Raw genomic sequence first — 26,725 nt, 5'->3', positions numbered from 1 at the left:
CATTATTTCACCACCACTCTATATGCTGTTGTTTTTTACCATCCTAAAGGAGAAGACTCATAAACTGTCTACTCTGAACTTCTCATACTTTAATATGCATACAAATCACCTGCTGGGGAATCTTGTTAAAATACAGGCTCTGATAGAGTAGAGCTGAAGCAGGGTCTGGGACTCTGCATTTCTCACATGTTCCTAAGTGATACCAAACTGCTGATTCCTAAATCTAGTTTATAGTCATTATCTTCAGTCACTTTTTCCTTTTACTGACTTTGCATGAAGCAATGTAATCCAAAGTTCTCATTAACTGATAAAGTGAAAAGCACATTACAATTCACTATCAACACTTTCAAACATGCCATTGTTCACTTTATACTATAAACAAAATGATAATGTGTGATATTTTATAAGTAGATAGAGAAAATAATCAGAGGCAAATACTTACATGAAAAGTCTACCTCAAAAAGAACTGGATTAAATAAAATTAGTTGAAAGTAACTTGAAAAGATATATTCATCAAATAAAAACTTACTATGAACTAAAGTTTTCTTTTTTAAAAAAAAGATTTATATATTTATGCACACAAGAACTGGAGTACAGGCCAGAGGCATGGGCAGTGAGAGTATTCACCAGAAACAGAGCGGGGATCAGACAGGCATATCAACTGAAATACACTGCTGAGGGGAGCAGCAGGTGAGTCAGGAGAGGTCTGCTGCGCCATGTGGGTAGCTCCCTGGCTGGGATAGAATTCGTGCTGCAGTGACAGTGGATAGATTCACAGGTTGTGTCTTAACCCCTTGTGCCACCAGCGAGGCCCTTAAGTTTTCTATTAAAAAGGAATTAACACTAAAAATATTAATATGGCAGTTCTGATATTGTGATCAAATAAACCCAGTGGATAAGGGTTAATTAAGTCACCAAGGACATCTGAGAAGCAATTAGTAGCCTTGGAAAAGTAATTTTTCAAGTAATATGTAGGAGGTCTAGAGACACAGATTGAGAGAAACACAACTCCAGCAAGGCAATGATGAGTTACATATTTCACTATGAACACACCAAAACATTTTTTAATGGGGAAAAAAGCTAATAATGTTATTATTTTTAGAATCTCACCACTCCACTGCAAACCATTTATTACAACAAAGAAAAGTTTCTCAAAAGATCTAGTTCCTTTGAAATTGTTCAGGTGGCATACATCAACACACACTCCCCTCCAACCACTGCAACAGCCTTCTCAAAAGTCAATCCACCCGGGGCCTCCCTGGTGGCGCAAGGGGTTAAGCACAGCACTATGAAGCTATCTGCAGCCTCTGCAGCACGAGTTCGATCCGCTGGCCAGGGAGCTACCCACATGGCACAGCAGACCTTTCCTGACTCGCCCACTGCTTCCCCTCAGCAGTGTATTTCAGTCAGTCTGCCTGTTCTGTTCCCCACTCTGTCTTTGGTGAATCCTCTCACCCTCCTCCCCTCTGGCCTGTACCCCAGTAAAAAAAAAAGTCAATCCACCTGTAACCAGGCTTCTCCAAATAAGTAACAATCAGACCATTTAATGGGCAGAACTTTAGCATGCAGTATATTCTAACTTCTGTGTAGTTGCTGTTGGTAGAACTTGTTCTACCTGAGGACCCTAACAGATCATTAGTATTCTTATATGTAAACCGATACCCCTATCTCTCAAATAAGCACAGAGAAACCTTATGGTTTGCATTGCTGCATCAGCCTAATTGCTCTATAACAGGGACTCTGATTTCAGTAGTCTGGGTAGGGGCTTTGGACAGTTATAAAACAAGCAAGCAACCCTGATGATCCTAATGTTCACCTTGGTTAGCAATAAATGCTCTGTGGTTTGTAACAGTGCTTCTCAAATTCCACTGTATCACCGGGGATTTTATTTATTATTCATTTATTTATTTATACAAGCACTGGGTATAGTCAGAAGCACAGGAGGGTGAGAGAATTCACCAGAGCCAGAGCGGGGAACAGAACAGGCAGAATGATTAAGTACACTGCTGAGGGGAGCAGCGGGCACAGCAGGAGAGGTCTGTCGCGCTATGTGGGACCCTCACCAGCGGCCGGGGATCGAACCGGCACTGCAGAAGCTGTGGGCAGCCCAGCGCTCAACCGCTGTGCCACCAGGGAAGGCCCTCACCGGCGATTTTATAAAATTAAAGTATAAATTCTGATTCAGTAGGTTTGGGGTGGGGCCACAGGCCCTGCAAGTCTAATGAATCCCCAGGGAATGGAACATACTCTAAGCAGCAAACACTTAATCAGATGACTCACAAAGGCCAAGCATTTGAAGTAGAGAGGGCTGGGTGGGTATTCTGCCCTCCAGCAAATACAAGACTACCTGCCCCTTTCTTCTAAAAGAAGAAAGGGCTGGTTATTTGTTTTTTTTTTAAAAGTCAGAAATCCAGACTTTTAAAGGAAATTTCCTGATTAAAGGTTAACTCCGACATAAGCCAACCACATCCAGTCAATGGTATAGTCACTTTATATGGATTTTTTTCAATGGAGCCTCACTAACTACCCCTTAGGATAAGTACTAGAGTCATCTTATTTTATAGACAAGGAAACAAAGGTGCAAAGGGGAGAAGGATTAAGCAGCGTGCCTAACATCACCTGTTAATAGCAGAGTAAGGATTCGAATCAGGTTGTACCTCATCACCCAGAGCCCACGGTCCTCACGAGCAGGCCAGATGATACTGGCCTGCTCCTCAGGGTTTTGGCCTGGGATCCTACTGCTCCTCAGGGTTTTGGCCTGGGATCCTACTACTAGCATGGAATTTTTCTTTCTTTCTGTCCTTTGGGTAGTTAATTTGCTCTTTGGTTTTATTTTCAATTTAGAGTGACGAACCATCCCAGTTTGCCAAGAACTGAAAGTTTCCTGGAAAGATGGACATTCAGTGGTTAAAACCAGGACACTCCCAAACAAATTCAGTCACCCTAGTTTTCATCTAAGTATATCATTTTAAAAATAAACTTATCTAATTCATTGTTGCATTAATATAGAAAATTTTAAGAACACTGTTCACTAAATGAATCCTATGGGAAAATCCACTGTTTTCCTTCAAGAATTAGTATAGTTCAGTCCCCTTCTTTACTATATAACTCACTTTGTGCCCCTTCTGTCCTATTCTATTTTTATTTTTTGTCATTCAGTTTCCTCTTATTACATTAATTTGTGTTGATAACTTGCTCAAATGCTCAGTGGAGAAAAAATATGCTGTACATTTTTGTTTTTATTATCTAGAAAATAATTCAGCATAAAATAATTTGATTAAATAGTAGACTGACAACAGACATGAAGTGTTTTGTTTCTGCAGTGTATTCATTAGAGTCTCCAAGGTTAAGTGGTAGCAGAGAACACTTACCCCCCACTTCCTTCACACTTTCCAGTGGAGAAACCTACAATGGGAAAGCATCGAGTCCCACTCCAGCCTCCTCCACTCTCCCCATGGGAACAAGAGTCAGTTACCTGATTGATGAGTGTACAGAAGAAACAGCATGCACAGCCCAGTGCTTTCCTCAGGGGGAGTCAGCACCCCACTCCTTCCCACCATACCCTGCCCCCAAAGGTACTTCTTTGTTCCTCCACACTACTGATTCTACATGGGCAGGTATCCGCAGATAAGGCTTGAGGTTTCCATCTCTGCCAATAACCAAATGGATACAAGTTTACTTGGGGGAGCCTCCCCGGTGGCATAGCAGGTTGAGAACAGTGCTGTGAAGCTGTCCACAGCCTCTGCAGCACGGGTTCGAGTCTCTGCCGGCCAGGGAGCTACCCACATGGCGCAGCAGACCTCTCCTGTCCCGCTGCTCCCCTCAGCAGTGTTTTCAGTCCTTCTGCCTGTTCTGCTCCCTTCTCTGTCTCTGGTGAATTCTCTCACCCTCCCACGCCTCTGGTCTGTACCCCAGTTCTTGTATAAATAAATCTTTAAAAAAAATAAGTTTGCTTGGGGGCACAGCACAGAGAAACTTGTTTGTCTCCCTGCCTCATATTTCTAGCATAAATAAACAACTGAATATTTATTGCATACAAGGTTTGCATCCTTGTACCATCATACCACTGGAAGTTGCAATACTGAATCATGACAAAATTCCTGAAAATACATGAGAAACTGGGACAGGAAGTTTGCAGGCAGAAACTGAAATAACCACAATGATTTACAGCATTTTACAAATTAATTTCTTGGAATGAATGTCCATCACCGAGGTTTGGAAGTTAAAATACTTAGCAAATCTATTCAAATCATTTTCTTCATTCAGTCTAACTTTTCTTTTCCTCTGAAATCAACCAATTGTTTTCTGGATACCCCACTCCAAGAGTGTATATTAATTACAACTAAGAATAACATTTTATAAAAGTACCAGTCCCAACCTTGATCTCATACAAACATGTATAAATAGGGTCATTCTTAGATTTCATGCTTCTGACACCATCTATGACTCATAAACATATCTCAGTATCCTATTCTACTTTAAACTGCAATAATACCTTTATACTGAGAAACTTAGCAAAAAACTATTCACCAAAAACACCTTCTCCAAGCCTCACCTGTTTCTGGTTTCTCTGGAGGGCTGACTTTCAGATGTTGGTCTTCAGATGAGAGGCTTACATTGGTGTCATACAGCGGATCATCCAAGAAAGAAGGCCTTCTCAGTCGCCCAATGCCAAGAGTCTTTGACATAAAATAGTCTTCTGTGTCACCAATAACCTCCTCTTTGGAAATCTGCATATCCTTTGCTTCCATGACAAAAGTTTGTGACATGTAATGCCCACTCAAGGCTTTGCTGAGATAATAGCCTCTAGATGTTTTATATTCTGTATTCCCAGGTATATTTACATCTTCTACCTCAGAGCCTTTGACCTCTGTTTCTGACTCATGTAGTAACTCAGAGACGACGGATCTGGAAAGGTGGGGGAATGCGGAGGCCATGTCTTCAATGTCTTTCTTTTCCCTATCTGAGGGAAGTTTAATCATGGATTTTTGTTTCAATGTGCATGCATCCAGGAGATACCTTAACTGTTCCTCAGAGAGAAGTGATGTTGGATCTAACTGATAAAACAAAAGTTTTCATAGTTAGTTGATTAAGTGAACACATATATTTTTGGTGAGCTTCCAGTGATACAATATAAATGCAAACACCAGGAAACCCCTTATGCAAAACACCCAAGTAACAAAATTATTCATTATAAAGTATTCAAAATCACAAGGAAAATGCACAGCATCCCTAGAGAATAAGTAGAATCAATCACACATACTAAAATCCCAGCAAATGCCCCACAACACTGATAGGAATGAATTACCGCACCCAATAAACCACAAACACTGTCCCTACATGTAGAAGTAACTTGAGCTAAAAAAGAGATATTAGAATAGCACCTTAGATTTTATAAGTCTTGTGACATTAAGCAGGAAGTAAGCAACCACATCTTTGATAAATAGCCAAGAATCCTGCCATAATCCCCAGTGGGTGTTTCCCTGTCCCCACCAGTCCTCAGCATGAACCCACTGCTACCCAACTCTTTAACTGAAAATAAAAACAAAAACTCAGGCAAATAGGGCATATTATGCCTGCCCCTGGGGATTCACCAGTCCTATGTCTATCCACAACCGTCAGCAGACAATACTGCTGAAGACAGAAAAGGAAGGGTGAAGTGGTGGCGCATCCTGAGATGTGTAGTTGCTTCAAAGCTACACGTCTAGACAGAGGCCAGGGGCATTCCAAGAGCAGTGCATTTTGAGAGAAGGATGTGATCATTCATATTTAATATCTGTTTATAAAGGTTATACTTTTTTTCTTGCAGTAATGTTCTCAGGAAATAAATCAAATGAACGGAGAGATGTTCTACAATAATTCAACTTAATGGCATGCTTCTTGAATTGCAACAATCTCAAAAGGAATGCAGTGACAATACATTGAAACATACTAAAAAAAAAGTCTTCTCTAAAGAATCAACACCTTTCCAGATTTGGAGAGTCCAAGTATATATACTGTCCAAGAAAACACTAACTCCTTTAGAGAGGAGTGACTATCTGAGAACAAGAAGTCCCTGAGGAAATCAAATCATGAATTGCAATGGCTTGAATTTCTAATTCCATAAAGTAAAGCAATGCTGGGCCTCCCTAGTGGCGCAGTGGTTGAATGCTGGGCTGTGAAGCTGTCTGTAGCCTCTGCAGTGCTGGTTCAACCCCTGGCTGCCAGCGAGGGTCCCACATGGCTCGCAGACCTCTCCTGCCGCACCCGCTGCTCCCCTCAGCAGTGTACTTCATCACTCTGCCTGTTCTGCTCCCTGCTCTGCCTCTGGTGAATTCTCTCACCCTCCTGCGCTTCTGACTGTACACAGTGCTTGTATAAATAAATAAATCTTTTTTTTATTTAAGTATTTTATTTTATATAATTCTTACATCTTTTTTCATCTTTGCACAATGTATGCCTTTTCATTTTGGTTATATTCCCCATACAATTGCATCTCCCCCCTTATTTTGACTCTAGTCCATCCTTTCCCTGCCTCTCCCTCCCCCCAGCCCCCATAGTGTGTCTCTGGTATATAGTTGCTTGTTGATTTTGATTTCTACTTTGTATTTATTAGTCTTTCTCCTGGTCTCTTGAGACCCTCCAGTATTTTTCTTTTTCTTTCTGACTTATTTCGCTGAGCATGATCCCTTCTAGCTCCATCCATACTGCTGCAAACTGCATGTGTTTATCTTTTTGGATTGCTGAGTAATATTCCATTGTGTATATGTACCACATCTTCTTGATCCAGTCATCTATTTTTGGGCATTTGGGTTGTTTCCATAGCTTAGCTATTGTATATAGTGCTGCTATAAACATAGGCATGCTGGTGCCCATTGGAATTGATGTTTCTGTGTCCTTTGGGTAAATACCTAGGAGTGGAATTGCTGGATCATATGGAAGCTCTATGTTTAGTAGGTCCAGAAATCTCCACACAGCTCTCCATAGTGGATGGACGAGTTTGCACTCCCACCAGCAGCACAGGAGAGTTCCTTTTTCTCCACACCCTCACCAACATTTGTTGTTGCTAGTTTTTTTTAACATGTGCCATTCTCACTGGTGTAAGATGGTATCTCATGGTAGTTTTGATTTGCATTTCCCTGATTACAAGTGATGTTGAACATTTTTTCATATGCCTGTTGGCTATTTGCATTTCCTCTTCAGAGAAGTTTCTTTTTAGCTCTTTTGCCCATTTTTTGACTGGATTATTTTCTTTGTTTTTGTTGAATCTCATCAGCTCTTTGCAGATTTTTGTGATCAGTCCTTTATCACTAGTGTTGTGTGCAAAAATGTTCTCCCAGTTGGTGGGGTTTCTCTTTGTTTTGGTTATTGTCTCTTTTGCTGTGCAGAAGCTCTTTAATTTGATGAAGTACCAGCTGTTTATCTTTGCCTTCACTATCACTGCTTTGGGTGATGTGTCTGTAAAAATGTCTTTGATGTGCATATGTAGTCTTTTACCTATATTTTCTTCTATGTATTTTATGGCTTCAGGTCTTATGTCTAGTTCTTTAGTCCATTTTGAGTTGGTTTTTGTGCATGGTGTGAGGTAGTGGTCAAGCTTCATTTTTTTGCATGTAGCAACCCAGTTTTCCCAGCACCATTTATTGAACAAACTTTCTTTGCTCCAGTGCATATTCTTTGCTCCTTTGTCAAATATTAGTTGACCATAAATCTGTGGGTTTATTTCTGGATTTTCTATATAATTCCATTGGTCTGTGTGTCTGTTCTTGTTCCAATACCATGCAGTTTTGATGATTATGGCTTTGTAGTATAGTCTGAAGTCTGGGCGTGTGATGCCTCCATTCCCTTCTTTTTTTTTCTGAAGGGCTTTGGCTATTTGGGGTTTTTGGTGATTCCATATGAATTTCATCAATAATTGTTCTATTTATTTGAAGAATGTCATTGAAATTTTTATTGGAATAGCACTGAATCTGTATATTGCTTTTGGTAGGATGGCCATTTTGATAATGTTAATTCTTCCAATCCCTGAGCAGGGGAAGTATTTCCATTTCTTTGTGTCGTCTTCTATTTCTTTTAACAGTATTTTATAGTTTCTTTGTATAGGTCCTTTACCTCTTTTGTTAGATTAATTCCCAAGTATTTGATTTTAAATAAATAAATCTTAAAAAAAAAAAAAGAAAGGTAAAGCAATGCTATTGGCTTTCTCTGAAAGCACACAATAAGAAATTAACCAAATAGGGCCTCCCCTGGTGGCGCAGGCGGTTGAGTGCTGCACTGTGAAGCTGGCCGCAGCCTCTACAGCACCGGTTCAATCCCAGCCAGCCGGCGAGGGTCCCTCATGGCGTGGCAGACCTCTCCTGTCTCACCCGCTGCTCCCCTCAGCAGTGTATTTCATCACTCTGCCTGTTCTGTTCCCCGCTCTGTTGCTGGTGAATCCTCTCACCCTCCGGTACATCTGGCCTGCACCCTGATTCTTGTATAAAATAAATAAATAAATCTTTTTTTAAAAAAAAGAAATTAACCAAATACTCTGCATATAGAAGGCACTGAGATGTGGGAGAGGAGAGCTGTTATTGGAACTAGTTTAATTAACTCCCCACTACTGTGGAGTACCTCTAGTGTAGCTAATAAAAAGTACATAAAGCAAATTTTGTATCATGCTTTTAAAATATATCATGTGCTTAGTAGTTATACTTAATGGCCTTATATTAAAAACTAGTTTCATAGTGACCTTATGACTTTGAGAGCATATATTCCTAATAATTTTTGGGTTTTAAAATTCAGGTAATACACCCTATGGTTAACATACATGTCAAGAAATAGGAGTTGAAATATATATTAACAAGTGCTACTTTTAATCACTAGACATGCATTTAATCATTCAGGTATCCAGATGTAGTATTTTATCCCTCATCAGAAACATTCCCTTCACCCTACTATGAAAACCTTGTCAACTAGAAATGGAAGCAGTCTTTATATGTTACTTTTAAATATATATTTTTAATATATGATTATATAAAATAGCTTATAATAAGTAGATAATTCCCTAGGATTTGGAAAGAATCCAGTAAGTGTCAGTTCTACCAAACGTCTTCCTTCACCAAAGACTTATCATATGAAGTTTTCAGACACTAGAAAAAAAAGTTCATACTGGAGCAGGAGGATGAAGGACTATAAAAGGTTGTCTCTGGAGAAAAACAAGGGGAAAGTAGAAAATGGGTAGATTATCTAATATATCTGGTCACTTCCAAAAAGAATACTGATAGGGTAGATGCTTGTCAACTCTGATGATGTATATTTTGTTAGATACACAAAAAGTTAAAGAAAAAGAAAAACAAAAGCAGTTGTGAACTGTGGAAAAAGTAAAAAGTTACACGGAAAGACAGTAAATGTAGTGATTCAGATAATTAACAGAAATTAAGCAAAATACTCTAGGACCTAAGAGTTATGCAAGAACAGAATACTACTTGCTTCTGCTGTGAACATTTACATAGCCATCGCATTGTAAATAGCAATGATTGAGATAACCGGGAATCGTGATTTAGCTATTTTGGGAAAATGGGAAGAGAGAGGACATGCTTAGATAACAGTTAAAGCCTTAGCTATCTTTATGGAAGTCAATATATAACTGATAGAATAATTTATAGCCTCATAAATGATATAAAACTGGTCAATTAAGAAAGCAAGTTTTTTTTATTAAATTTATTTACACATCTATATTTTACATTGTTGTTCACTTTTGCACGTTTGATTTCTCCTCTCAGGTTCACTCATAGGAGAAATAGATGGGAACCAAACAACGGATCAGGGAAAAAAACAAAAGCAAAAACAAAATAGCAGGCAAACTATAAATCAGAGACATTCAGCAGGGGAGAGGGTGGGATCAAAAGAGGGGCGCGAAGAGCAGAGAAAGCAAGTTATTAAGAAATACTCTAGAGCTGAACAGTAGGCGAAAATATCTAAAGGAATTAAAAGTTTTTGACCCTGAAGAGCAAAGCTAAGGGATGGGGAAATCATGGGGCAAGCAGCTGCCGTTTTTGTTTAAAATAACTTTTTCTTTAATTATTTTATTACTAAAATTAAAGTTGACTAACAATAAAAATATTATTTCTAATTTTCAAATTTCTAAATAAATTTTTTTTAAAAAAAATCTGAAATATTACAATGGAATTCCTAATTGAGTATGTCTTTGGGCATCAGCAGCAGATCCAGGTGTCATGCAGTCCAAAGCCTACATAATCTTAGAGCAGAGGAAGAGCATTCATTAAGAAAAAAAACATAAAATAAGGTGCAAAAGTGAGTTTCCTTTTCTTAGAATGTGAAAAAGTTCACAACAAATTACTGGAGCCTTGAAGAGTCAAGTCCATCTCTTACAAGAGCTCTTTGGGTCACTCACCGGACATGGTTAAACAGAAAATGTTTCCTTAAAAAACTAACCCTTGGACTTTGACAGCAGACAGGAGAGGGGGAGGGAAGGGTGAGAATGAAGTAGGGAGGGGGCCCACAGCACTCTGGTGGTGAACTATGGGTGCTTTGGTGAAAGAGGGGGAGGGTCCTACACTTCTAAAATGCAAACCATGATATAGACCAATGTTAACTCAATAAAAATTTAAAAATGTATTTCCTGATTGCAACCTAGCTTCTCCTCACCGCTCAAAGCTCATACAAGTGAGGGGTCTTTAAGCTTAAATTTCACAGGCTTCATTATAAATCTGCTGTCAGTACCCCAAGATAAAGCACAACACGTTTGGGTGTATGTCTACACAGAAAGAAACTCAACTATTACACAATCACCCTGAACCTCTGGGGGAGGCACCAGATGGGAAAGAAAACAGAGAAGACTAGAGCTTGGACTTTTGTCTGAGCGCTAAACACATCATCTAAAGAACTAATATCTTTCAGCTACGAAATGAGGAACTAAAGATGGTGAACTCTAGATTAAAATGTATGTAGGTCTAAAGTTGTTTATAATGAATAACTACTCTAAAATAGAAATAAGTATAATAAACTGTTCCATTAAAATTAAAGGGTAGCCTGGGAAGAATTTACAAAAACAAGGTAATGCAAAAAGAAAACTTCTATTTCTATAAGTTCTTCACAATTTCTGAGCTCATGAAATAACTATAAATTCTCTGGTCTCATTTCTCCCAAAGAGGAAATGCAAATGGCCAACAGGCATATGAAAAAATGGTTCACCATCCCTATCATCAGGGAAATGCAAATCAAAACCACAATGAGATACCACCTTACACCAGTAAGAATGGCACATATCAAAAAAACTAGCAACAACAAATGTTGGCGAGGGTATGGTGAAAAAGGAACTCTCCTACATTGCTGGTGGGAGTGCAACCTGGTCTGACCACTATGGAAAGCTGTCTGGAGGTTCCTCAACCTGCTAAAAATGGAGCTACCATACGACCCGGCAATTCCACTCCTAGGGATCTACCCAAAGGACACAAAAACATTGATTCAAAAGAACACCTGTACGCCTACGTTTACTGCAGCCCTATTTACAAGAGGCAAAACCTGGAAGCAACCCAAATGCCCAAAAAACAGATGACTGGATCAAGAAGATCCAGTGGTATATATACACAATGGAATATTATTCAGCAATCAAAAAAGATAAACTCATGCCATTTGCAGCAACATAGATGGAGCTAGAAGGAATTATGCTCAGTGAAATGAGTCAGAAGGAGAAAGAAAAATATCGGATAGTTTCACCTATAGCAGGAATATAGGGGAACCCAATAAGACATCAGTGTAAAAAAATAATAACAGTACAAAACACAATGGAGTAAAAACGGACAATTATAAATCAGAGACATCCTGCAGGGGAGGAGGAGGGAGAGAGATCAGAGGGATGGAGGAAGGAGCACAGGGGACTGAGGTGATGGTGCACGGGTGCATTGGTGAAGGAAACTCTATGGGGACTACACCTGAGGGGGTGGGAGGGAAGCAAATATTGTTTAAAAATGAACAATGATGTAAAAAATAAAAAAAAAAGTAAAAAAGCAAAAAATATAAATTCTCTGGTCTCAAAATATTATAAATAAAAGCAAACCAAATATATTAAGCTCTCAAAGTAAGCTAATTTAATTAGATTGTTTCTGGGTGGCAATACAGATTGGAATACTCAACATGAGCCATCTTTCTCATGTTTTGATTCATGGCAGAGCCTTGTCCACAGGTAAATCACTGTTGTGGGAATCAAGTGAGTTAAGGTTGCTGGGTGCTGTGCAAATAGCTATGCACTACTAAGTTATTTACAAATGCGGAACTGAACTAAACTGGGACTCTGTCACAAACATTCCTAAGGGCCCCTGACAGTTAAGTGACACTAACCCACAGCCTTCATCTAAACTGCTCTGAAATGCCTGAGCTAATGCGCTTCATCCCTGAAGGACTCACTGTGCAAGCACAGTCAAGTAACCATCTGTTCAACCACTCCCCTCAAAGTATTCCTCTTTCACGCCAGGTCTAATATTTCAGGATTCATAAACAAATCATTCATGCTGTTCCTGCCCTTCATAAAATTCATCATAGTGAATCCCAGTCTTCATTTTTCTAGACAAGAGCCCAATCCATTTTCTCTCCTTCTATGAAAGCTCGTCTCTTCCCATCTTCATTTCAGTAGCTCTTTCATGGACCTTCTTTCTTGTTTTAGCCAAAAAAACCACACATTGCAAGTCATAAAATGAATGTATTAGATTTTTCTCATCAGGAAAGGAATCTAGTATACTTGTGGTGTTAGTTCTCGTGCATCTTGCTGGTCTTGTTGACCCAGTAGGTGATGGCTTACAGAATAGTAATAATAACTAGCATTTATTAAGAACATACTCTGGCTGGACATTACACATAAAACATATAACCATTCCTTCAATCTTCACAACAAAACATTTCATGAGGCAGGCAATATTATTATTAATATTATTTCTTCACAGATGAAGAAACAGACACTAAGAAATAAACAGGTCATGAAGCCACAAAGTGACAGACCTGGAATTTGAATCCAAGTAGTTCAGGTCCAGAGTCTTTGTGCCCAACCACTGGCCTACATGCCTCTCCCTGCAGATGAGCTCTCCCTCGACCATTTTCCCAGTATCCTTTTTCCAACTGACATTCATGTTTCTACTCATTCTTTCAGATACAAAAATTCTTTCTGAAAAGTAGAAATTTCGGATTATATTACTGAGATTTAGTGTCTTACACAAACTTACATAGTGACCTCCCTTTCAGCTCATTAAAAAACAAACAAAAAAACCCAGCTCCATTCCCAGGGTACCCACTGTTTACATTTCTCCACCTAGATAAACGTCAGTATGGTGAGGAGCTAAATCAGAGGAGGAACGCAACTTATAATTGCTGGAGAGGGAACACTGACTATGAATTACCTCACCCTCATCCTGCCTCTCCTCTTATGCTATGTATTCCAGTTTCCCCAGCCATAAAAATCTCGTTATCTGGGCGGTGGATTTGTTGACAAAGCAATTGAGATTATGTCTTTGAGGCAGATAACCAAAGTCCACCATTATAAGCTAGCAGAGACAATCTTGTCTTTTGATGTAAACTAATGTCCCATGTTGGGTTGTTTTTCTCCACAAGTACTGAGATCCTAAAGACACACCCTATAATGCCAATATGGCTGTCACAAGGGAGAAAAGGATGGAAAGCCAGATACGCGAAATGGTTAACAATGTATAGCTTTCAACGATATCAAGTTCTACTTCAAAAAACAGAACTAGAAAACATCCCATCTTTTGCTTAATTACCAAGATGTAAGTTCACAATTCTGTTGCAGTCACATCTGGCAACATACAAGAAGTAGTTTATTTTAGTCAAGTTTTGGGGCAGTAGGAAACAGAAATAGTCATCTCAAAGGGGAAAAAAGAGGCGGTACTGAAGGTGAGGGTTGTTGTAAAAAGTAATCTCGAAGGTACCACCAAGCAGATAATGAAGTATACACAGGTCTCCTGTGGTCTGGAGGTGAGAGCCACCAGGAACCAAAGTCAAGTATTTTGTCATTCTCTCACTGAGTCACTGTGGTTTCTTAACTCATTGCTCGTCTGATGCACTTTCCTCTCTGCAAATGAACTTTCTCTGCTTATTAGTGGTCTCTACTCTCTCATAATCTCAGCTTGCCTCTGTAGCTTGAACTAGCTCTGGTCTTCACTCAACATGACCTTAACAGTCTGGCACCAACCAATGACTGACAAGGGTCTGTCTCTATGGCCATTAACTCAAACCGTGAAGCAAGACAACCCGGTTGTCTTGATAACGGACCAGATAATGGACTGACAATATCAGTTTCAAAAGTTTATCACTAGCTCAATCAACTAAGGTGAGAGGCACATGGCATGAACATGGCCACCCAAGCCCATGCTATTATCACGCAGGTAAGGGAGATTTCCCAAAGAAGAAGACCAGAGCAGAGAGCAGGGATACCCAAAATAAATGTACCACACTGTAAGCTATCATTGGCATAAAGTAAACAGCCATCAGAATAGACCTGACACTAATAAAGTTCTATAGCCAACCAAAGAATTAACAATCAAGGTGTTTCCAAACTTCATCCATCTGATTCAATGAGTATTCAATCGATAGTTGAGGTTTTTTAAAAAGTAGAACCAGAAAATATTCATTAGTGGATAGAACCATTAGTTGGACTATAGTATATCAAGTCAACATGCTCCCAATAGGCTCATAGAGACTCAATAGGTCTGTGTCACTTGTTGTGGCTCTTTGGGATTAAATAAGTCTAAAAATCATGGGAGTGGGCCTCCCTGGTGGCTCAAGAGGTTAAGCACAGCACTGTGAAGCTATCTGCAGCCTCTACAGCACAAGTTCGATCCCAGGCCAACCAGGGAGGTGACGCACATAGCACAGCAGACCTCTCCTGTTTCACCCTCTGCTCCCTTCAGTCAGTCTGGCTGTTCTGTTTCCCACTCTGTCTCTGGTGAATCCTCTCACCCACCCCCCCACCCCCACACCTCTGGCCTGTACCCCAGTTCTTATATGCATAAAAAATAAATTTTAAAAAATAAACAAATAAATAAAAATAAAAATAACCATCATGGGTGGCAGAGTGAGTAGTGTTCATTTTAATGTACTGCATCAACGGTGCTAGGAAAATGGGCTTATTTCTCCTTCCCCTCCTACCTCCTTCACTCCCTAGTCTATTCTTCCACCTTCCTCTCTTACAATGAGGTTACCCCAATAATCTACAGGCAAGTCTGACAGGTACAATGTACTTAGGAGGCCACACTAAGGACAGAGAGTTCTGGAAGCCAGGTAGGTCATATTTTTAACCAGTATAGTCAGAGGTTGTCTGACCAGAGAAGAAACTCTAGTTAAAAGGGGAGCAAAGGTCATTTCCAGAGAAACGCTGTAAAACATTAGGTGTGAGGGTTGGGACAAGGTTAAAGTGAGTCAGACCCCAGATCAGAAGCCTGGAGGATCTGCAGAAAGAAATAATGTCGGATATGAAGTAGGTCAAGGCATGTGGCCCCTGAATTGGTGAATATTGTGGTAGTGTTAGAAGCCCACTTTTATATGGGGCTTGGCATATCCAAGGGACCATGTAGAACCAGGTACCAACCTTTCCCAGGCCACTGATCTCTGAACAGCTGAGGCAGGGCCTAGAACTTTTGCCTGATGAGAAACTGCTGTGCCCCTGAATTTTCTGTGGTGGCTCCTCCAAGTTCAGGTGGTCTCCACAACATAAGGAACCAAACTCTGTTTCCACCTACCAGGCCAGTGGGGTAGAGTGCAGCAGGAGTCCAGTGCACATGGAAAGAGCGGACGTGGAGGAGAGGGGCCAGAAGGAAAAGGTGGGATTCTTAATTCCTACAATTTGAAAAGGGGCCGGAAATCAGTTTTAGTTGTTGACACAGTCAAAACGGTATAAATATGCTTATAGGAGAGCTAGGCTGACTTTACTACTTTGATTTTTTGTAGGAAAATTGGTGAAAAGCACTTCCAATTCTTCCATTTTGTGGGAAAATTATCATTTGAAGTTTGCCAGAAGTTGTTTTTATCCAGCAGTAGAGACAGCAAATCCACTTGGATCAGATTTCCTTGTTCTGAGCAAGTTGCTGGAATGGCCTGTTTGTCACACATCTATCATTTTCTCCCCAGAAACAGGCGTGGGTTCCAGCTCTGTGGCTGGAAGGAGCACCACACACTCCAAGCAAATGAGATGGAAATGAGATGAGCAAGTCTGTATATACAGTAGTTTTTCTGGTACAGGGTATTGGGCACCCCCCCCCCCCACACACACACACACATTCCCTAGGGAAATATATATACACATATATATATGTGTGTATATATATATATAATATATACACACACAGTCATACATTGATACATTTTCAAATATACATATGACATATCTTAATTTCAGATCAACTTATATATCATGTCAGAACAACTAACCACTGCTATGCTAGACTGCCAGTTTACTGGATAGTAACAGTTATGAAAATCGTTTGCATGGCCTTCGCTCCTCAGTTTGAAAGTTCTATTTTTACTTTGTTGCGATAAACTAGGGCAAGGGAGGGCATAATGAGGTCAGAAGTAAAGAATGCTGTTAGCTATTTAAATGCCTTAACCTGGGCCAGGCCCCAAATCAATCCTCCCCGTTTTGTAGATCAGCTGGAAGATGAGTCAGCTGGAGAAATTTGGTATAATCAAAACCTGGAGAACCTCTGTGTAAAGAGAAGGCTGCCTCACTAGATCATCTCAACTTCAGCTGAAGAGAAGATGACCTGAGAACTCTGTCCCTAGCATCTTCAACACACATTTTCTGGGCTGGCCTGGAGGCAGTGGTGGCGTGGTCACTACACTGCTGTGGTGCAGGAGGGGCTCGCTGAAGGCCAGGTCAGGGGAGTATAGCCAACAGATGTTAGGGAAGATAACCATTCACACCCAGTCCAGAGGGGGAGAGAGGAGGCCATCTACAGAGCTAAAATAGGATGGAGCTCTGGCATGGCCTAGAAGGTAGTACCTGGCCCCCCACAGTCTGTCAATGGATTACACAAGGCCTCCAGATTTTGACCACAAGAACTTCTGCTTTCCAGAGACATGGGCTGGCCCTCCATGTGTTATCCATGCCATGTTCTGAGCACAATTATTCTGTCTTCATTGTGAAAAGCAGCTCACTCTTGTTGGATTACCTGGTCCCCTCTCCCCATTCAAAGAAAGCACTCAGTTGGACCGCACCCACAGAAGAGAGACCACTCAGAGAGAGGTGCTCAACCCTAAGAACTGGAAAGGGAAACAGTATTTCCTTGAGTGGCCACAAAGTTCCCTGACAACACAAATCAGCCCAGGAGCCAAACTGCACTAACATTAAAATGCTCCAACACAACCAAATTCAGTTGAATCATCACCCAGATCTGCACGGCTGCCTGCTGCCAAGCTCAATGGATCTAACAGGGTTTTCTTCCCACAGCTGTGGCTCTGTTATCACTATTAATTCTCCAACTTCATGCCACCCACAGGCACATTATGCCTCCTTGCCTCCCACCAAGGACTTCTGTTGCTGCTGAGCAGTAAGTTGCTAATGAGGAATGATGGTGAGCTGGTCAGTTCTAGGGTCATGCAAACTAGAAGTACAAGTTCGTCCTTAGGGCAGACTTTCAGTAAGGAGGCGAGAAGCCAGTAAATAAAATCCTTTCCCTCCTCTCCCTTGAAGAATTGCCCTGAAATTTCATCACCCACATGGAATCTCTCTGAAGGTCTTCCGCAAGGTCAAGCAATCATTTATACTTGCTGGCAAACAATCACCAGATCAATAATATATCTCTCATATTTGTTCTCCCTTTATTTCACTCCCCTTTCCCCCGACTACGGCTTCTCTTGTGTTGCTTTCAGCAATTAAGCAGTAGCTTTTGCCGCAGACTCTGCAATTCACACTAAGACAGTCACAGTAAGGAACAACTTCCAAATCCTAATAGGGCTCTGGAAGTGGCAACTTGAGCTGAATGGGGTGGGCACAGAGGCACAGGAGCAACAGCTCCACTCTAGCCTCTATGAACTTGTCAAAGTCTCACAAGGTGGTATGGGCTGGGTGCAGGGGCTGTAGAGCTATGGCAAGTAGTGTACAGACCACAGAAAGCAGTGATTCTAGCACCAGCAAGCACAGGGCGGGTTCACTACTGATTCGGGCAGATGGATAAAGAAGAGTCCCGGAGCCCTTGGATTTTACAGGTCTTTTTTTTTTTTTTTTTTAAAGATTTATTTATTTATGCAGACAAGAGCTGGGGCTGGGGGACAGACCAGAGATACGGGGGGTGAGAGGACCCACCAGAGACAGAGTGGGGAACAGAACAGGCAGACTGACTGAAATACACTGCTGAGGGGAGCAGCGGGCGAGCCAGGAGAGGTCTGCCTCGGCCTCACCATGTGGGTTTCTCCCTGGCTGGCCAGGGATAGAACTCATGCTGCAGAGGCTGTGAACTGCTTCATAGTGTGGTGCTTAACCCCTTGCGCCACCAGGGAGGCCCCAGGATTTTACAGGCTTTAGTGCTCCCTCAGGGAACCAGATACACAGGCACACACCAGGCAGGGAAGCTGGTATGCAAGGGGGTAGGCAGAGAGTCCGAGAGGCAGGGAGGCAATCAAGCCTCCCATCACCCCACCCCTTCCCCCAATGAAACTTTATGCTTTCCCTGGGTTCTATCTGGTGTTCTCTCTCAGGGTCATCTTGTGGCCTCGCATCTTCTGTAGCTGGACCTCCTCCCTTGTAGCCATTCTCTATCTCTGAGTGACAAAGCTCTTATATCCCTGGCCTCCAGGTTCAGGTGTGCACACATATGCCTGCCCACACCCATGCTGCATGTGTACATGTGCCCCACAGCCATACTCCCAAGCATCTTTTTTTTTTTTTTTAGATTTATTTATTTATTTATACAAGCACTGGGTACAGTCAGAAGCGCGGGAGGGCAAGAGAATTCACCAGGGTCAGAGTCAGAGTGGAGAGCAGAGCAGGCAAACTGACGAAGCACACTGCTGAGGGGAGCAGCAGGCGCAGCAGGAGAGGTCTGCGCGCCGTGTGGGACCCTCACCCAGTGGCCGGGGATCGAACTGGCGCTGCAGAGGCTACAGGCAGCTTCGCAACCCAGTGCTCAACCACTGCGCCACCAGGGAGGCCCTCCCAAGTACCTTCTGCATTAACTTGATCAAGGCTGCGGGTGATAGCCACAGAGCCAGTGGAGTAAAAAGCCTGACTAATTCACTTACCCTACAGTAATGCTTCAGGATCCTTGGGGCCCATTGTTTAATAGCTGGTTCCTACTGACGCAACTGGATGGGAGCAGAGCACTCTGCAAGGGAGAGGATCAAAGGAAAAAATCCTTTGGAGGTGCAGGAGGAGATTTGCTCAGGGCAGCATAGCTGGAAGGAAAATAGGAATTGAGGCCAAGGAGAGAAAGCCAAGGTCATCCTGAGGTGCAAGTGTTAAGAGTAAAGAGCAAAGGAAAGACAGTACAAGGTATAAAAGAGGCCACAGCAAGGTATTCAGTATTGAAGCGCCTCCACTGCAAAGACAGGAGGCCCCTTTCCTGCTAGGTGGGCAGAGTGCAAACGAGGCCTGAGCCTAAAGAAAGTTAAGCAGGAGCAGACTCTTAACACATTGGCAGCCACTGGAGGATCAAAATAAGAAGCTAGGAGAACCATGCAAACATCTTAGATGTGCCTCCAGCATCCTTTTTCCTGTTGCTGTCCCACAGCTGTTCATATTCTATTTAGGAAAGTTCCCCAGTTGAGTGTTCCTTAGGCTTCTATACTATATTTGTTGGGAGGAGGGCATCTCCAGAAGAGAGAAAACACCCTTAACAGCGTAGAGGAGAAGGAGACTGACATTTCTAAATTTAATTCCTAGCTTTCTCACTGCCCAGGCAAATTACTTAACCTCTCAAAGCCTCAAATTTCTAATCTATAAAATAGAAACAGTATCAACAGACTCCTAACTAGTTGTAAGGATATCAGCAACTGACAACTTGCTGACAACTGAAACTCAATAAGCATGAGATACATGTGTGAAGCTGCCAGCACTGTGCCTGGTGCAGGATAGGTAGAACTTCAGGCAAGGCCAGAACATCAAAAGCAACACTAAGCTTCAAAGTGAGAAGCTGAGCAACAGCCCTACTCAGGAAGTTACAAACTGAAATTCGAACATTCCAAGTTCAGTTGGCTCCCACCCCTGAAGGGTTTCCCTGGGATATCAGAACAGAGCTTTGTAGATTATCTCACTAACAGTCTGCAGCAAATAACTTGTCAGGTGTACTCTGAGTGGGTAAGTGTGGGGACAACAGGGGTCACTGGCTGCTGCGAGAGGGCTCAGAAGAGGGAAAGATGGAATGGGAATCTGTCATCCCCACGGGAAGCTTTACACTCCAGGACAGACACTGTTAAGTCTTCAGTACCAGGAAGTACTGCAGGAACAGGAAAGGAACCACAAAGGGGCTGGTTTTGAGATACTTTTATCTTTGCTCAAAATAATGTCAATGGTCAATATGAGTCTCGTGAAGCACAGGGATGTGGGTGAAACGAGTTTAGTCCTTGCTTCACGAGCACACACACACGGTGTGGACACTTTCCCTTGTCTTCCATAGTCTCCCCTCCTGTTTTGGCTCCCTTCCCTAAAACATCCAAAGATCTTCTGCTGCCTCCTCCACCCTCCATCTGAACATACCCTCCTCAAAAAGTAAACTCAATTTCAAATTATAAAAGATGTTCTATTACTCTCACATCAAAACTTGCCTATGCCAAAATGTGTTTCCTAATTACCCTCACTAAGACTAAGCAATACTGGTCAAAGGATAATCCTTCCAAGGATCAAGTTAGCATGTTCTAGGAGCGTCTTCAAATCAGAGTAACTAAACCCAAAGAAGTAATTCTAGGAATGGGAGTACAGGTCCCAGAGTTGGGTGGTAGAAAAATCTTTGGGAGATATCACTTTTAGCACTCATAAATCAGGCCACACAGTTAGGCCTAGTCTAGTTCTATGAATTCTCAGTCCTGTCAAATCTCAATCAGATCTGATTTTCCTCTTGAGAGTAAATCTAGCACCAGAGATTTAGCTCTATATTTCATTTACTAATCAAGGAGAGCTTTTTCTAGTCACAATGGAAACCTATAGCTTTTCCCAGGGCTGAGCCAGTGCTCCTGAAGCGTTACCCTGTCTAGGCATGTATCTGAACCATCGGATTGCCCCTGTACATTCTGTACAACACACAAAGCCTGACATCATTACATAAACATGAAGCTCCCTATTAATTCTTCTGCTCAGTGAACTGTCCTTTTACATTTGACAATCGGAAAGTGAAATGATGCTATCACTGAGAAGAAGGCTAATACACTGTGAACGACAACTTCCAAGCTTTGCTTGGAATCCAAATTATGGAAGTTAAATTCTCTAGAAGTTAAACAAAAAAGACACTTAGTGAACTGGATCCAAATTCCCAAGGGTCCAAATGGTTTGATGCATATTCTCTCTTAAATGATGCATTTAATTTTCCCTTTCACACAGAGCAAGCAGCTATAAGGGATAACTCTTTCTACTTCCCTCCCTTGTCATTAGTCCTATATTAAGCAAGTGTCCAGACCAGCCTGGGTGATTAATTAGCCACACGAGGGTTGAGGCACGGAATGGATGAGGCATATACCCGGAATGTTGACATACATTATTTCATTTAATTCTCTCATCATCCAATGAAAGGAATTGGGAAATCATTCTCCACATTGAATAGATAAGGAAACTAAGGTTCAGAGAAATTAGGTATCTTGGTCCAAAGCCCAGAACTAGTAAAAAATAACGTTAGGGCTTTTTCATATCCCTAGTTATCTTGACACATACACTTAGAAGAGTTGATTGAGCTCCATTTTCCAGAGGGAGCACTCTGGCAGCCGTATGGTCCCTGACGCACCCCCTCCACACTCTATTTTACATCTGAAAATGTCATATAGCTGAACAGCCCGAGAAAGCCCCTCATACTTCATTGACCTGAAGCAGAAGTGTGAGCAGGAGGCCCTTTCCAGAAAGTGGCAGCTGCCCTCTGTATCCCCCAAACCTGGAGTGCCAGGTTACACGAGTATAGCACCCTCTCTCTTGATAGGCGCTAATTTTCTCAAGGTTGGGACAAAGTCCTTCTCTCTTTATGTTCCCATCCCAAGCATGGAGCCTTGGCACAAGATGGACATAAGCAAAGGTCCACTGGCTGTGGGACACCGTCTCTGAGGGATCCTCCACCTTCTGCAGCATCGCCACACTCCTATACAGTAACCACAATGGTCTGAGTCTGTCCCTCTACTAGTCTTTGGGCCCAGAATACGGCTGGGCATGGGCCCAGCCCCTCTCCTCTGTCCTCTCGCCTCTGGACCCTGCTCTACCCACATGGCTTTGAAAGATAATGGTTTAATCAATGAATGACATTCCCACTGACTCATATTGAACATTGACATTATTTTGAGCAAAGATAAAAGTATCTCAAAACCAGCCCTCTTGTGGTTCCTTTCCTGTTCCTGCAGTACTTTCTGGTACTGAGGACTTTAATTAAAGAGACTAAGGAGACCAAATAACAATTTAACTACTAAAGAGTTGCCTAGTAATGCAGATCCCAGCAAGAGTGGACACACAAATTGGCTAATGGGAAAGGGGAGTGTGATACACCCTTATAGCTTACTGCAGGCAACCATTCAAGCCCCTTGTTAGCAAAGATGATACGAACAAGGATTTGCCTCCCTACCAAAATCATGGCTGCTAACTAAGGAAAACTGCTTCAGATTTACAAAAGTTCCAAAGTGTAATACAAAGCCTACAGTCTGGAGGTCCTCCCTGGTGGCACGAGGGATTAAGCACAGCACTATGAGCTCTGCAGTCTCTGCAGCACAAGTTTGATCCCCGGCCAGCCAGGGAGCAACCTACATGGTGTCGCAGACCTCTCCTGTCTCGCCAGTTGCTCCCCTCAGCAGTGTGTTTCAGTCCGTGTGCCTGTTCTGTTCCCTACTGTGTCAGGTGAATCCTCTCACCCCCCGCCCCTCACCTTTGGCTTATACCCCAGTTCTTGTATGCATAAATAAATAAATTTTTTTCAAAAAGCCTACAGTCTAAGCCTATCATGGTAATAGGGGTATATTTTGTTATGCTATGGAAATAGAACTGAAAAATAATCTTTAATTATGGCTAAGTTTAATTATGGGAATCTACTGATGTACTTATATAAGAAGCCTTACAAGCACACAGAAACCATTTCTTTTCATAAGTATTTATAGGGATGGGGACTTCTCAAATGGTTCTTTATTAGTAAATAAACACTTCAAATCAACAAACCAAAATAGGGTTCCCATCTTCATGTGAACATTTTCTAATCATGTCACATTAACATTCTCTCCTTGATTCTTACCATGATGGGCTAGGATAAGCTCTGGCCTCCTCACCAGAGGGGGTGCTGAGTCATTTATTTAGATGGAATATGGATGATATCAAGACTGACAAGTACAACTGATGTTCAATGTGAGGAATGTTGGAAACACCACCAAATTGAATATGCAGAAATATCTTGGCTGAAGAAACAAAAAGAATGCAGTAAAAGCTTCAGATCTTTCCATCTTCTGATTTTTTTTTTTTTTAAAGATTTATTTATTTATACAAGCACTGGGTACAGTCAGAAGCACGGGAGGGTGAGAGGATTCACCAGAGCCAGAGCGGGGACATAACAGGCAGACCGATGAAGTACACTGCTGAGGGGAGCAGCGGGCTGCAGGAGAGGTCTGCAAGCCATGTGGGACCCTCACCCAGCGGCCGGGGATCGAACCGGCGCTGCAGAGGCTGTGGGCAGCCTAGCAATCCAGCGCTCAACCGCTGCGCCGCTGGGAGGCCCTCCATCTTCTGATTTTATAATGAAGAAAATACTGTCTCTGAAAGTGAGATCAATATTAAACAGCCTATATTTCCTTTTAATGAAATTTCAAATTAGCGTTTGACTCCACCTATACAAGGTAAAAACACAATTTGCCCTAAATCAGTGAATAAAAATACAAGGAGGACGGGCTAAAGTGCAAAAAGTGCAAGGAGGAGAACAGACTAGATTGTGCTTTCATCCACTGCACGTAAATTCCCTTACTGTACTGAAACCCGAGTCTACTAATCCCCAGGATAATCACTGTGACAGAACTGACTTATAAAGTTAGCAATAGATAACTGTGAAGATGTTGTTAATCACTTTAATAAAATACATGAAATTGAAGGTTCATTAGGAATTTTAATATCCTGTTTTAAAACAGATGGAATATTCCATTGCATATTATCAACCTGATTTACCTGAACAGACATTTCATATTTGAGAGCCAGATACTAAAATGTTACATGGAGGTTGTATCACAAGCAGAAACACTCGAGTTAGATGCCACACATACTGCGTAAGAGGCCAAAATCGGTGACAGCAGAGCAGCCCCCTGACATTCCTGAAAGATGAAACTTGGGGCCCTCAAGACTGAAATCCTCAAACACAGAACAGGCTGTCTGGGCACTTGACTTTCCCCTCAGTTCTTCCACAAGCTCCACCTCCCCAGCTAATGGCACCTAAACCACCTGCCCTGTCATCCCTCACGTGACTAAAAGAACCCCCCATGTCCTCTCTACGGCCAACCCTTCCTACTCTGCCCTACAGACAGTTCTTTCTTGCCTCCTGAAGGTCGCTGCCTTGGCAATTCCCACCCTGCCTCACTCTCTTCTGCATCACCGCTTTTCTCCTCTCTACTACTTCCTGCAAGCATACATAAAGGCTGGTCTTCTCCCATAAGAAAAAGTCCTCCGAGGGCCTCCCCTGGTGGCGCAGCAGTTGAGCGCTGGGTTGCGAGGCTGCCCGCAGCCTCTGCAGCACCAGTTCGATCCCCGGCCACTGGTGAGGGTCCCACAAAAAAAAAAAAAAAAAAAGAAAGAAAGAAAAGAAAAAGTCCTCCACCCCCATTCTCTCTACTTACTACTCCATTTCTCTTGTTGTCTTTACAATGGAAGTTCTTCAAATAGTTTGTCAGCAAATCGCTGTATTTCTATTGTCCTCTAAAACCACTCCACACAGTATGGAATAGTCTACCACACCAATGAACGTGCTCTTGGCCATGGCACCAATGTCCCCCACATTTTTCAAGCAGCAGTTAATGCATAATCCTCATCTGAATGGACCTTCAGCAGTGGGTCACGTGCCTGACGTGCTTCATCTGGCTTCCAGATCCTTGCTCTCTCCTGCTTTTCCACCTTCTTCGCTAGTTGTTCCACCTCAGTCCTCCTTGGCCAGCTTTTCCCTACTTCCCTGACCTCTTTACACTGGGAATGCCCCAGGGCTTGGCCCTCCCGTTGCTTCTCCTTCTATACAGTGATCACTCCCTAAGTAAAGTTACATTTACTTACAGCTCTCTGCTAACTTTAAACTCACATATCCCACCACTTATTTAACATTTCATATATGTAACACACATTTGAAATTTAACCAAATTCCTGACGCTATCCTTAACCCTGCTCCTCCCACAATCTTCATTGCACTTAATAGTAACTCCTGCTTTCCAAACGCTCAGGTGAGAAACCTTGGAGACTTGCCTGGTTCTGCTCTTTCCTCTCACACATGTGACAATTCTCCAGAAATCTGTTTTTGAGTGTACCTCAAAATATTTCCAGAAGTTTACTCATCCTCACTTCCTAACACACTATTGCCCTAAACCTTCTTCACCAGATTGCAGCAAAACTTTGCTTCACCAGATTGCTGCTTTCCTTTGCTGCCCAGTTGAGTATTCTCAACCACAGTGATCCTATTAAAAATGTTAATTAAATCATTGGGTGCTTTCTCTGCTTAGAATCCTCCATGGACCCCAGCTCCCTCAAGAGTGAAAATTAAACTCCTTAGGAGACTGTTTCGCTATCACCTTTTGCTTCATATCCATTGCTTGGTCCTCCCGTTGCTTCTCTTTCAACTTATTCTCACATCTATGAGTGATCTTCTGCATCTATACAGTGATCACTCCCAAATTTACATCTCTTAGCCTAAGTAAACTTCTCCCCTCCTCATCCATTGGGTCCAGCCACAACCCGCACTTGCTGTTTCTGGTACATCATGGGCATACTCCTACCTGAGCACCTCTGCCCTTGCTCTTCGTTTTCCTGAAATGCTCTTCACCCATATAACTGTACACTTGGTTCCCTTGTCTCTTGGTTCCCTTGCTTAAACATCAGCTTTTCTCATTGAGCCCTCTCAGGCCATACCATGTAAGAATACAACAGTCTTCATCTATTTTTGCACTGCATTTGTCCTGTTTCTGCTTTCTTTCTCTCCACACATAGCACTTACCCCCTGGCACATTTTAGTTTACTTATTTACTTGGTGCCTGCCTCCTCCCACTAGAATGCAAGCTCCACCAGGGCAAAGATTCTGATTGATCATTCCACGACTCTATCACCAGTGCCTAGAAAAGTATCTTAACATAATGAGCACTTAAAAAATATCTGAGTTAATGAATTAATTTTTTCTTAGAGAGATGTGGTCCACATGAATATTCTTATACCATGATTTAAGCATTTTTTATTTAAGCATTTTTTATTCTCTGATAATTTTTTTTCTCATAGTCGGTGAGTAACATTTGCACTATTTGGTATCCTTGCTCAAATGATTTCATCAATCACTTTTTCTTCTGTGTCACAGTGGTATCACAAACCAATATGTTTCTTTTGTACAGTCTACTTTTGTAAATGTTT

At 41.9% G+C, this 26,725-nt stretch overlaps 1 protein-coding gene across 1 annotated transcript in view; it reads right to left on the bottom strand.

The window, feature by feature from the left end:
- FSIP1 (fibrous sheath interacting protein 1) overlaps positions 1 to 26,725 on the bottom strand; it is a gene marked incomplete at both ends in the record, with an annotated part of 193,334 nt that overhangs the window by 3,185 nt on the left and 163,424 nt on the right. Inside the window, one exon of the mRNA XM_084240127.1 lies at positions 4,556 to 5,057. Coding sequence (XP_084096253.1) covers positions 4,556 to 5,057 — 502 coding nt within the window. The remainder of the gene's footprint in view (positions 1 to 4,555; positions 5,058 to 26,725) is intronic.

Source organism: Talpa europaea (assembly GCF_964194135.1).
Source record: "Talpa europaea genome assembly, chromosome: 8".
In the NCBI taxonomy this organism is placed as follows: domain Eukaryota; kingdom Metazoa; phylum Chordata; class Mammalia; order Eulipotyphla; family Talpidae; genus Talpa; species Talpa europaea.
The sequence above is the reverse complement of the archived record's forward strand: the minus strand, read 5'-3'. Positions and strand labels throughout refer to the sequence as shown.